The 13,701-nt window shown below is 43.3% G+C and overlaps 1 protein-coding gene across 1 annotated transcript in view; it reads right to left on the reverse strand.

The window, feature by feature from the left end:
• Positions 1-10,648: 10,648 nt before the first annotated feature.
• LOC108801621 (olfactory receptor 6F1-like) overlaps positions 10,649-13,701 on the reverse strand; it is a 7,811-nt gene continuing 4,758 nt past the window's right edge. The window contains exon 3 of the mRNA XM_018573513.1: positions 10,649-11,650. Coding sequence (XP_018429015.1) covers positions 10,649-11,650 — 1,002 coding nt within the window. The remainder of the gene's footprint in view (positions 11,651-13,701) is intronic.

Raw genomic sequence — 13,701 nt, forward strand, 5'->3', positions numbered from 1 at the left:
GGGGCTGGGAGGGATACAGATTACATCACTACCGGTCCCATAGCTTTCAGTGCTGGGCTCCTGAAGCTTATTTAAAGTATAAAGGTGATACTTGAGGTTCTTTTGGACCCCCAGCATCACCTTAAAGAGGACCTGTCACCACCAATATGCTATCACATGGGGGGCTTGTAAGCCCTATGTGATAACAATTTAATGTTAAAAAGACATAAAATTAAATGTTAAAAAAAAGTTTAAAGTCCCCCGCGAACACGTGTCTGGTGCGCCTACGTATGAAAACAACGATCGCGCTACACATGTTGGGTATTGCCTCGCACGACAGGGTGAGCGCAATAATTCTAGGGCCAATAGTTTCGCGCATCTCTAAACTTATGACCTGTGGGGGCTTTTAAAGTGTCTATGGACTTTTTGGGGTACTGAATTTTGTCGCATTTTCACGAACGCACACAATTTTTAACCTGGGCATTGGTATTTTATTGTGTTTGGTCACTAAATTTAACAAGTGCATTATTCACAACATGTTTGGGTTTGATGATTTGCGCTAACATTGTGCAACATAAACATTTGCAACTGCACACAGTTTTATTCTACAGGGTCTTGGATTTCAGAAAATATTTAGTGTTTGGGGGTTTGAAGTAATTTTCAGGCCTAAAATGTGCATTATAACATGGGTGCAAAAAGGAAAGAAAGGCATTGGGGTCATTATGGGGTTAAGGGTAGGCATCTCTACAGATCTGTCCTTGAGAATGTAATTTCCCAATGCTACTAGTCATCGCACTGTAAACCTGATTTAGCCCAGGAGATCTGTGGATGGAGCAGCGGAACCCCAACATTTACCCCATACTTCAGTAGTAACTCGTAGCGAGATGTATACTTATCACCTAAAACCACTGTTCCTGAAGACAGAATCCTTCAGACTCTTCTACTCAAAGGTCTGCATGAACGTGCGCCCCTACGTTTGCAAGCCGTAACTGGTTGGTTGTTCTTACTGGGTTCCTTGGTAACTCATCTCTGCAGCTTGAATGCTCAGGTTTCCCTCTGTAGCTTACACTCGACCTGTCAAGCAGCTGCCCCTTCGCACCCTTCTAGTAATACCGCATCTAATTGTCCACCTTTCTAGGTTTGCCTTGTACTCTGACATTTCTGACTCCCACTCATGAAGAGGCTGGTCCTTGGGGAATGGTTTATCAATGAATATCGGGTGATCTACTCATGGCACCATCCATAGTCCAATTGGAGAACACCTAGCATACATTGGTAAATATACCAGGCATTTGCTGAATGGCCACTCTGCCAGGCTAGCAACCCTCTGTTTTCACTGCAGAGGGATGTCGCACAGCATCATTAGAGAATGGCCCTACCAGGTGAAAAATATGTATATTTACATTGGGCCAAGATGTACCAATGTAAGTATACATAAATCTATTTATAACTGGAGTTCAGCTTTAAGAAAGGATCAGGGTTAGAACCCTTTAGTTTTGGTCTGCCAAGGGTTTTTTTTTTCCCCTGGCTCCATGTACATTCTTTACTGTGAGGGCTCGTATGCATGGATATCTAACTTGTCAGGTACTACTTCGTCTTTTCTTGGGCTTCCCTCTCCCTGAAGTCATGTATCACAAATAGTCCGCTTACCTTGCAGAAATTGACTGGTTGCTCCTTTTCCCTGACGTTGGGCTTTAACTTCTGTTCTTTGATGTCTATTGCACTTGTACAATATTAAGTATGTTTTTCAATTATTTATATGAAACATGCGATCAAAAAACGGACACCTGCTAAAGGCATTATCTGAGGAATAGTGGCATGCTGCTCAGGACCTACAGTTATCTACTACAGCTCTTTGCTATTTTACAGCTTAGTGTTCTGTTAAGTAGTGTGCCCCTTACACTGATATACCAGTTTACTCTCGCCAGAGATCAGACAATTGGGCAGAATGGGAGACATGCCTGTCACACATAGGGTTTTACCTATGGAGGAATTCTTTGTAATTTGTTAGAAGAATGAATTCAGAAAGGGGTTTGCGGGATGTTGAAGTCTATCTATAGAGTGTGCAATAATTGGTAAATAAAGCACACTATCATTTCTAATGATGCACAGCGAGGCAGGTGTGTGACTTTACCTCCTACTTCAGCCATACAGTCATCAACATTACCTCTCTCCCTCGGCAATAAATCTGCATGATCACCTCGGACCAAGATGCTGGCAGGTGACCTAGAACGTAGCAAAAGGGGTACTACCTGGCTGTTAGATATTAGGACGTTGAAAGAGTAGCTGAAGAAAATTACAAAGCCATTGGAAGTAAAAAGAATAAACATACAGTAGTGTGAAAAAGAAAGTACACCCTCTTTGACTTCTATGGTTTTATGTATTAGGACATAATAATCATCTGGTCCTTATCAGGCCTTCAAATGAGGTAAATACAATCTCAGATGCACAACAACACATGACATATTACACTGTGTCATTATTTTACAAATATAAAGCCCAAATAAAGAAGTGTGAAAACTAAGGACGCTCTAAAGCTGTTCAGACACTAGTAGATTTTCAAATGAATTTTCCTACAAAATCTTTCTTTCATTCAACTTTTATTAGTTGATGGGATCAAATTGATTATGGATTTCAACCGTAGTGATGAAAAAAACAAAAACTTGAAGGAGCGGGATGGAAACTTTTCTGGAACTAATACATTTTAACAGTGAATGTGGTTTTCGTTTGGGGAAACTCCGTTCATTGCAAAATCGAATGTTAAAATTAAAGGAAATTTCATTCGACGTTCGTCAAGTGTCTCATGGCATCATGAGGTGGTAAAGAAGGATCTTTCATTCGAAAATCTACTAGAGTATGGCCAGTTTTACTGCTTCCATGGGAATCAAGAGGCTAAGTAGCATCCAGGTGCTGCTCATCAAATGTCCTTTATTAATTGATCATCAGCAAGTGTGATCACCTCTATAAAAGCTGAGGTTTTAGCAGTTTGCAGGTCCGGAGCATTCAGGTGTGGTAACATAATGCCAAGGAGGCGAGACATTCGCAATGATCTTACAGAAGTCATTGTTGCTGCCCATCAATCTGAGAAGGGTTATGTGGCCATTTCCAAACAATTTAAAGTCCATTATTGAATAGTGAGGAATAATAATCACAAGTGGAAAACATTCAAGACCGTTGCCATTCTTCCCAGGAGTGGTGTGCCTGCAAATTCACTCCAAAGCCATGCAATGCTCAAAGAAATAAAAAAAAAAACCAGGAGTTATCCCTGGTTCACACCTAGGCGTATTGCATATGCGCGGTTGTCGCACGTTTTTTTAACCGCGATTCGCGGTAAAAAAATCGCGCGACAGACGCAACAAAAACGGCCTAAAATAGTACATGTACCTTTCCAGGCGTGGGCCGTTTTGTAGCGCGTCAGGGACGGGCCGAAATACGCCAAGGTGTGAACCAGACCCATTGAATACAATGGGATTTAGATGTTTGAGCGTTTTGTAGAGCGTTCGTCGTGTGAACGAGAGCTTACATCCCAGACTCCACAGGCCTCAGCATGTTAAAGTTCATGACAGTACAATTAGAAAAAGACTAAACAAGTATGGTTTTTTTTTTGGAAGGGTTGCTGGGCGAAAAGCTCTTCTCTCTAAAAAAAACATGGCCGCACGGCTTAGGTTTTACAGATTTGCATCTAAACAAACCACAAGACTTCTGGACCAATATCCTTTGGACAGATGAGACCAAAGGGAAGATGTTTGGCCATAATGCATAGCGACACATTTGGAGAATGCCAAGCATATCAGCACAAACACCTCATGCCAACTGCCAACCATGGTGGTGGAGGGGTGATGATTTCGGCTCGTTTTGCAGCCACAGGACCTGGGAACCTTGCAGTCATTGAGTTGACCATGAACTCCTCTGTTTAACAAAGTATTCTAAAGTCAAATGTGAGGCCATCTGTTCAATGGATAAAGCTTGGCCGAAATTGTGACATGCAATAAGATAATGATCCTAAGCACACCAGCAAATCTACAACAGAATGCCTGAAAATAAAAATAATTAAGGTGTTGCTATGACCCAGTCAAAGTCCAGACCTCAACCTGATTGAAATGCTAGGGCCAGAACATTATAAGTCCTAATACTTTATATTGTATAATAGTAAAAAGGAATAAATATAACCAGTGTATTCTGTGTCATAGACAGAAGTCACCACTAGGGGGAAGTGTAGTAGCAGCGACCTTGCTTGACTTAGATCTTCTCAACACAAATCACTGTATCCACAAAGCCTCAGCACTTGACTATGTTAAAAAAACTAAAAACATTTAATGCCAAAGAAATACAAACATAAAACGTGCCAACACAAATTTATATTCATCTCAGAGAAAGAAGAGGCCTTTCAAAGTCAATAGATCATTCTTATAAACTAATACTTGCAGGAAAAGCCGCTCCAATGGAATCGCCACATCTAATTTCAGAGCTACAAGTAGATTATATCCAGCAATGATCTAAAATAGGTTACCCCCAATGTCTAGTGGTATGGGTCCTCATAGCAGCAAGAGCCTACTTACGGGTGTGTTCAAATACTCCCATCTATGCTAGACCTTTCTGCAGGAAGCTGGCAGGAAAAAACAGGGATTTGGTTTGTATTAATGCATGTGTAGATTTGTTCAAGAAACGTTTGGACAATTTCTGGAGGGACCGTAATATCCAGGGATACCAGTATCCCTAAGAATGAGATGATGCGTGGACCTATATGGGTTGGACTTGATGGACGTATGTCTTTATTCAACCCCAAATACTATGTAACTATGGGGTCTATTCACAAAGCTGCCGAAGGATCTGGCCGTAGCTTCGGCCGATCCTTCGGCTAGCTTCAGCACCAGGACCCCTTCGGTTCAGGAGAACCGAGGGGGTGCTGTACGGGCTATTCACAATAGCCCGTACAGCTCCCGATCACGGCCGAGCGGCTCAGTCGAGCGCTGAGCCATGCTGAAAGACGAAGCTGGCCGAGCGGCCGGCCATTGGCCGGCCGACAGCCTGCTTCTGACAGCTGGGCGGAGCCAGCCGTGATCTTACGGCTGGCTCCGGCCACTTTCAGAGAGATCAGCGTCCCTGGTTGCTAACCAGGGACACTGATCTCCAAGCATCTGACTCTCCCTGGCGCCCCGGGAGTCTCCTGCTCCCGGCCGCCAAGGAGAAAAACCCCGCTGTGTCTTTTTTCTTTATTCTGACACGGAGCGATGTCAGAATAGAGAAAAAAAAAAAAATCCCATTCAAAAGCATTGGGACATTACTATTGGCTATTTCTATTGCAATAGCCAATAGTAAACTAGCATTGTACCCGCCCTCTTTTGCAGTTCCCCACCAGGTCCACCAGCAGAGGGCGGGAACAATGCTAGTTTACTATTGGCTATTGCAAATTGAAATAGCCAATAGTAAACTCTCAATGCTTTTGAATGGGAATTTTTTTTTTCCTCTATTCTGACATCGCTCGTGCCAGAATGAAGAAAAAAAGACACAGCTGTGTTTCTCTCCTTGGCGGCCGGGAGCGGGGGGCTCCCGGGGCCCCAGGGAGAGTTTTTACATTTTTTTAACTTTTTTTTTTTTACAGCAGCAGAGCCGCCGGACAATAGGAAACTATTGGGCGGAGCTAGCTGTCACTGCTAGCTCTGCACAATCGTTTTCTATTTACTTTTTTCTACTTTTTTCACTCTTTTTCTGTTCTGCTCGGTGCCTCTGAGGGACCGAGCAGAACAGCCGAGCCAAATGCCGCTCGGCGGCATTCGGCTATTCTCTCACTGCTGTTCGGGATCTTTCAGAATAGCCCGAACAGCAGTGTGAAGCCTGCCGGAGGTTCGGCTCAGCCGATCCAGATGTTGGATCGGCTGAGTCGAACTCCTTCTGCACTTCGGATCAGCCGAACATGCTGAGCATGTTCGGCTGATCCGAAGCCACACGAAGCAAGCCGATGTACGGCTGATTTCAGCCGATGTACAGCTGAAATCAGCCGTACCAGCCTGAAGTGAATAGCCGAACAGTGTTCGGCTCACTTCACTTCTGATCGGTCATTCACTCGGCTGCCCTCGGCAGCTTTGTGAATAGACCCCTATATATGTTTACATGCGTACAGTGTTTAGTGGCATAAGTCCTCATTGCACACTGCCACAAAAAGTAAAAACAATGCAAAATGTTTTTTGTTTACCGATTGGAATGCAGGTATATTTTTAATGCATTCAAACCTGTAACAGAAAATTAAAAAAATCTGCGCCGAGTAGTTACATTTTACAAATGTATATGTGTAAGGCTCCACTCACACCTAAGCGTCAGCATGCCAAGGTTTTTTTTCAAGCTTTTTCTGAGAGTTTAAGCTGCGTTTGTCCATGCATTTTCTTTTTGCAAAGAGGAGGAGGGCTGTTTCTTGTGCGACAAACAAGCGCCACAAGCGTTTTTTGTAGCTCATGTAATTTTTCCAGCAACAGGCATTTTGTTGCACATGACAGTACACTCAGATGTGAACATGACAAATTGAAAACAATGGAATTCCTTTGCTTGAGCATTGTAGAGCTTAACCCTTTCAGCTACAAAATGCTTATGTGTGAATGGGGGCCAAATGAAGTGCAAGAAAATTACATTAAAACAGAGCAGGAGGAATGGAATGAGAATTTTACACATTTAAACGCGTACATGTCTAATCGCGATCATTACACCAGATCTTTTTTGGCCAGAGAAAAAAACCTGGCTATATGATCAGTAGATTTCTTACAGCATTGTGCATGTAGCCTATGTACGTAAACTAATTCTATTGGCTAGAATATCCAATCATTCTTCCCACTATGTGCGTTTACTTACATATGTGCATAATTATGACAGTAAGCTCCTCTCCAAATGCAGTTTTTATTTTTAAGCCCCTGAACGCTGCTCTATAATACAGAGTTAAACACCACAATGTGCATGGACGCATTGATTAAAAAAGAGCTGACTGCAGAGGTGTAAAGAAAAAAAATGCCACGAAATGCAGCATTTATTCTGTCCATGAGGCCTTAAAGTCCCCTTCTATATTTTGCTGAGAATGTCTGTGCCAGCACATGCTTTACGCTTACATTTCCTTGGCAACAAATGTTTTATCTTTAATATAGGCAAACACTTAGGATTTGTGTTTACAATGATTGCTTGCATTTGGGGAACTCATTTGCCTTTGGCAGCTGCCACAGTTTTATTGTTGACTTGATACTCCAGCTCCAAATATTCTGTTTGTAAGTTCATGCCAGCAAAAAGGCAAACAGTGTTGTTCTACATGCCGGTAAATACCTGCAAAGTATTCTCATTTACATTAAAATAACAGTTACATTGCACTAGAAGTATATGTGTGCCAGTGTTTCCTCCTAACCACGGGGCTCCGACATATGAAACTGGAAGACAGTACAGGAAATCAAGAATTTGGCAGGATAGGCACTGTACGTCAGGTGACCTTGACTCTAATGCTGGGCACACACCTTACAACCCTCGCAAGACTTCTGTCTTGCGAGGGTTGTAAGGTACTTTAAAAAAACGTACGATCTGCCTATCTTGGACAGGCAGATCAAACTTGCGATGATCGCAAGCCATGCCCCCATGAGGGACGGGCTTCCGATGACCGCAATGCCGAACGGGCAGTGTGCGCTTGCTCACACCGGCCCGTCCGGCTTTTATCTTACGAACATGCTACACACCCGCCGAACATCGTACGATGCTCGGCGGGTTTTTGAACATATTCGTAAGTTAAAAGTCGTGCGACCTTACAGTAGTAGAGGTCGCACGGCTTCCACACACCTTACGATAATCGTACGATCGCGGGATTTCCCGCGATTATCGTACGATTATCGCAAGGTGTGTGGGCACCCTAAGGCTGGGTTCACACCTAGGCGTATCGAATATGCACGTTTGTCGCGCGTTTCGCGCAGCGCATTTTTATCGCGATTTGCGGTAAAAACATGCACGACAAACGCGCGTTTCCGAGGGCTACCTGGCTGTATCCCAATGGATACGCGTGGCAAATACGCTCCAAAGAAGCTCCTGTACTTCTTTGGGCGTAGGGCGTTTTGTACCGCATTCATACGGCCTGTAATACGCCCAGGTGTGAACCATACCCATAGGCAATAATGGGATTTCGGTGTTTGAGCGTTTTGCAGAGCGTAGGAACGCGCTACAAAACGCCCAGGTGTGAACCGGGTCTAAGGCTAGTTTCAGTTCTCCATGCAATACCATTGAAGTCTATGGAGTCAAAAACACGTGTTGATGCACCAAAAAAGCACTGACACTAAAGTGACACTAAACTCCGGAGTTAAACCTTAAAAATGCATTCAAGTTCCTTAACTATTGACAAATTTATCTTATTTGTGTATCACTCAGCAGTAGAACTTCAAATCATCTCTGAATTGGTGCTGACCCTGTCCTTCCTTCTGGAGGGTGGCTACTTTTGTTTCCCATGATCCCTGTGTGTGTGTTGTAAAGTAGCCACTGCTCCAAGCTCCCTCCCGTGATAGAGTACAATCTCACGTTTAGTTCACTAATTTGTAATGAGATTATAGTCCATCACCAAAAAATGTAAAATGGTAGCCTACCTCCCAGGCTTGCTTATCCTGGTGCCCATGCCATTATTGGCCCTTTTTGTAAATTACTGTTCTAGGGTGACACCGCTGTCTTACTGATATTGCAGCACAAGCTGACATGCTGGCATGTTCATTTTAATTTCTTACTGAGACCATCTCAGTATCAGAACAACCAACAGATCTGCTGACATGCAGACCATGATGAGCTACAGTGCACTGCAGTCAGGGCCGGACTGGCCATCGGGCATACCGGGCACTTTCCCGGTGGGCCGGGCCGTACATAATCAGCCTAATGTTCGGCCCGTCCCGGCCCGCTATGCCCGGAGCTGCTGGCCGCTGAAGGGGGCGGGAAGATGGTGCAGTCGGATGAGCTGCGGAGGGGATCGTGGCAGGCAGTGCTGAGGTCTCTACAGCTGCGACCCGTCCTGTCAGCTCTCTCCTCCCGGCCGCTGCAGCTACAAGGCATCATGCTGGACTGGAGGCTTCCCCTGAGACCAGAAACCCCCCCACCGCTGGCCTCTGCACTGTAAGTCACACCGCTGACCTCTGTACATCACAGCGCTGCACTCTGCGTTGCACCGCTGACCTCTGCACTCTGCATTACACCACTGACCTCTGCGTTACAAGTGACCTCTGGACCTCGGCAATTAAATTTTTCTAATTGATTCGGCTGTGTTACGGTAGGTCCTGCGCAGCAGCCTTCTGTGGAACCACACGGGGCCTTCTTACAGGGCTGCCCATCTTCCCCTTCTGAGACCCTTTGCCCGAGACTTCAGGCTGGTACCCCGGAGCAGAGCGGCAGCACAAAGTATGTACCAAATTCATATACTATTATTCTGCATTGCTGTATAATGTATTGCTTGGATTTTTAGTCCTCTATAGCTGATGGTATTATTCTGCATTAGAGTGTAAGCTCCTCTGTACAGAGGCTGATGTGACTGGCTGATGTGACTTCTCTGTACAGCACTGTGGTATATGTCAGAGCTTTATAAATGTATAATAATAGTGTATTACTGTGGGGGGACATTAGAGTGTAAGCTCCTCTGTACAGAGACTGATGTGACTGGCTCAGTGTTCTCTGTACAGTACTGCGGTATAGGTCAGAGCTATATAAATGTATAATAATAGTGTGTGACTGTGGGGGGACATTAGAGTGTTAGCTACTTTAGTGCAGAGAAGCCAGTGAGATTCGATTCTCTATAGCAATATGTCTGTGAAGGTTCTCATTCATCCAGGTCATGGTATATCTGTAAAAAATAAGTCAAGGCAACTGGACTTTCTGTATTTTTCTTGAAGATGTTTCACTGCTCATCCAACCAGCTTTCTCAATTCAGAATCTTCTGAATTGAGAAAGCTGGTTGGATGTCCAGTGAAACGTCTTCAAGAAAAATACAGCAAGTCCAGTTGCCTTGACTTATTTTTTACAGATATTCTCTATAGCAAACTTTCTATATTGTTGCAAGGTTTGTGTTTTGGTTGTAGCAAGGCTTGTGCGTCAGCTGTAGCCCTCGGGTACTTACTAGTGGCCGGCCCTGCCCCTCGATTGCACTTCTGTGTTTGGCTCCGCCCCCTGTTGTGAGGGGTGGGGCCTGTCGGTTGCCACGTGATTGGGCTGCTCAGTCTAAAATGCCTGGGCCTATTTTTTGCCCCAGTCCGGCCCTGACTGCAGTCATCCAGAAACTGGAAGTCAGCATACAGAGCAGTAGTGATGTGAATAGTGCTATCATTGATACCCAAAAAGGTATTTTTAACAAGGATTAAAAAAGGGCAATGGTCATTATTTAAAATGTTAAACTATTTGAAGGTGAGCTCCTGTCTCCTGAGCCAACTTATGAGTTTATTTTGTGCTGTGTGACTTCAATGTCCAATAGGGAGTCTCAGGAGGTGGGAGAGGTTGGACCAAGCTTGGCTTTACAGGTAAATCAAGATTTACCTATAAGTTCAACTGTCTGCATCTCTGGATCCTCTGGTTTTCACCGAAAGGGTTATGTTGATCTTTAGGTTATTATATTATCTTGTGTTACGAATAAAATAAATAACTTTGAACATGGAAATCCCATAAATGTGCTCACTCGGAGGAAATGTTAATGTTAGGAATATGCCTTCAATTTGATAGACTGTATGACTTCTGAATGATTCAAAAAGTGTCTTTTTTTTTTTAGTACTTTCACCAAGGCATTTTTGACTTCTTTGTTTCTTAAACTATAAATGAGAGGATTAAGTGCTGGAGTGACGACAGAATAAAAGACTGATACAGCTTTGTCCATCTCGTAATTCTCTTCAGAGGATGGACGGACATACATAAAGATCACGGTGCCAAAAAAAATGGTCACAACAGAAAAATGGGATGTACATGTGGAGAAGGCTTTGGAGCGGCCAGATGAGGAAGCTATTTGAAAAATGGTAGATATGATAAAAACATATGACACTATAACAAGGATTAAGGAGCCAAGTACCACCACAGCTGAAATGGTTAGGACAAAAGTATCTAAGAAGACTGTATCAGATGATGAAAGCTTTACCAGTGGGCCGACATCACAAAAAAAATGGTTGATGGTTTTTGAGCCACAAAACGGCTTCCAAGATAGGACTATAGTGGGTACTACAGGAACCATGCATCCACTGATCCAAGATCCAATTACCAGCTGGAAGCAGAACTGTGTGCTCATGATGTTATTGTAACGAAGAGGGTGGCAGATGGCAAGATAACGGTCAAATCCCATGAGAGCCAGAATAAAGAATTCTGTGGTGCCAAACAGAAAAAAGAAATACATCTGAGTGATGCAGCTATTAAAGGAGATAGCCATGTTTCCAGAAATGAGATCAGAGAGTAGTCTGGGTACCGTAACTGTGGTGTAACCTATCTCAAGGAAAGAGAAATTGTTTAGGAAAAAATACATAGGGGTTCTTAGAGAGGCATTGGTCCTACTCAGTGAGATTATGGTGATGTTTCCTAAAAGGGTCAACATGTAAACCAACAGAAAGAAAGTAAAGAGTATGAGGTTTATGTCTCTTTCATTAGTGAATCCAAGGAGCAGGAACTCCACTGCCCAACTTCCATTCTCCAGAGCACATCTTGCATAGGAGTCCGACTGCAAAGGGATTCAGAAACATTTTTTTTTGATGAATGTAGAAAATCTTCTAAATGACTGTGTCGCTATTAAGGCACCCTACAAAAGAAGGTCAAGAATACCCCCTTGTACAGCATTGCAGTGTTTATGTTTACAGTGAATGCAGTACAACATTCCTTACAGAGAGCATTCCTAAGGTCTACTCTAAGAGGCTAAGTGCTAGAGGTTGAATGGGCTCGGCACCCTTGAACACTAGGGTATATATTTATAAAGCAGTGAATGTGGATTTCACCAAGCATTCATTGCAAGTGAATCGTCCTGGTACATGTGTTTTAAAGGACAGTGCCTGATTGACTTGCACTGAATTTTTGGTAAATCTCACATTCCATATATAATATATATATATATATACTCTTACCCCCGATACCGGAACATTCCGGTCAAAGGTAGATCTCCCTTTGACTGGCAGTGCTGGCAGGGAGCATGGAGCTGGCTTCCTGGCCAATCAGGAAGCCGTGTGGTGGGTTATGAGACGCAATAAGTGAATCTGGCTTCCTAACCAATCTGAAGACCGGGCAGCGCGTCGTGACTTGCCTCCCGGCTTCCTGATTGGCTAGGAAGCTGGCTTTACTTGTTGGTAGGTAGCCTGGCTTCCTGACCAATCAGGATGCTGGGCAGCACGTCATGACCTGCTACCGGGCTTTCTGATTGGCGAGGAAGCCAGCTTCACTTGTTGGGAGGGAGCCTGGCTTCCTGACCAATCAGGATACCGAGAGACGGGTCATGACGTGCCGTCCAGCTTCCTTATGGGTCAGGAAGCCAGGCTGTCCCGCAGTTTCGCGAGGGAAATGAATCTGGTGTTCTTTCGATACAACATCGGCTTCCCAGGCAATCAGGAAGCCGGGTGGCAGGTCATTATAATCCGGGCCCATGGATGCCGTTATCGGTATTCGTTATCGGCGAGTACCGGGGGAAATAATGTTACACATAGTACACATATTTCTTTTTTATAGTGCTCAAAGATTGGAGATATTTATTTAGGAAAAGGAAGATTAACAACTGAAAAAATTTAATAGGGAATATCTTTTCATGTCAAACACTTGCCTTTCAGATGAATGCAGATGCTAGATTCAATTTGATTCTATATGACCCCGCTCATATGGAAAATGCAGGTCAATGGCTCAAAAATACAGTAGGCAAGACTTTCTCTGTCTCAATCACATTCTTTGCTTTGGCATGAACTGCCCCACTGAAAACTATGATCATTCTCAGGTACCTACATAGCAAAACACATGAAAGTACACTAGGAACGTACATTCTCTCAGGCCCTGAGAGAATAAGAAAACCTAATCAGTTTACCAGCACAGTTGTGAAAACGGGACTAATACTTAAAATGACACTAAACTCAGGAGTTAAATCTTAAAAATACATTAAAATACCCTATTAACAAAATTATATCTTATGTGTGTATCACTCAAATGAGATCATCTCTGAATTGGTGCTGACACTGTCCTTCCTTCTGGAGGGTGCCTACTTTTGTTCCCCATGGTCCCTGTGTGTGTTTTAAAGTAGCCAAAACTCCAAGCTCACTCCTGTGATGGACTATAATCTCAATACAAATTAAACACATCATAGTGTATCCTGGAAGTGAGCTTGGAGCGGTGACTACTTTACAACACACACAGGGACCATGGGGAACAAAAGTAGCCACCCTCCAGAAGGAAGGACAGTGTCAGCATCAATTCAGAGATGACTTGAGGATCTACAGCTGAGTGATACACAAATAAGTTATATTTTTGTTAATAGTTAAAGTACTTGCATACACATTTAATAGTTAATACCTGAGTTTAGTGTCACTTTAAATTATTCACGGTGGATTTTGAGAATCACTCCAAAATGAATCCACAGATAACTAAATAATGACAAAATAAATTGATGAGTGAAGCATGGCTGTTTCATATCATATTAGGTCATGTTGTGTTATGTAATAGATTTATCATTCTTTTATTATTTTACTATTGCAATGATTGCATGTTATTGTATTTCTAGCCATTATTTATATTCTGTATATA

Source organism: Nanorana parkeri, unplaced genomic scaffold, assembly GCF_000935625.1.
Source record: "Nanorana parkeri isolate BGI_ZX_2015 unplaced genomic scaffold, ASM93562v1 scaffold2410, whole genome shotgun sequence".
NCBI lineage: Eukaryota > Metazoa > Chordata > Amphibia > Anura > Dicroglossidae > Nanorana > Nanorana parkeri.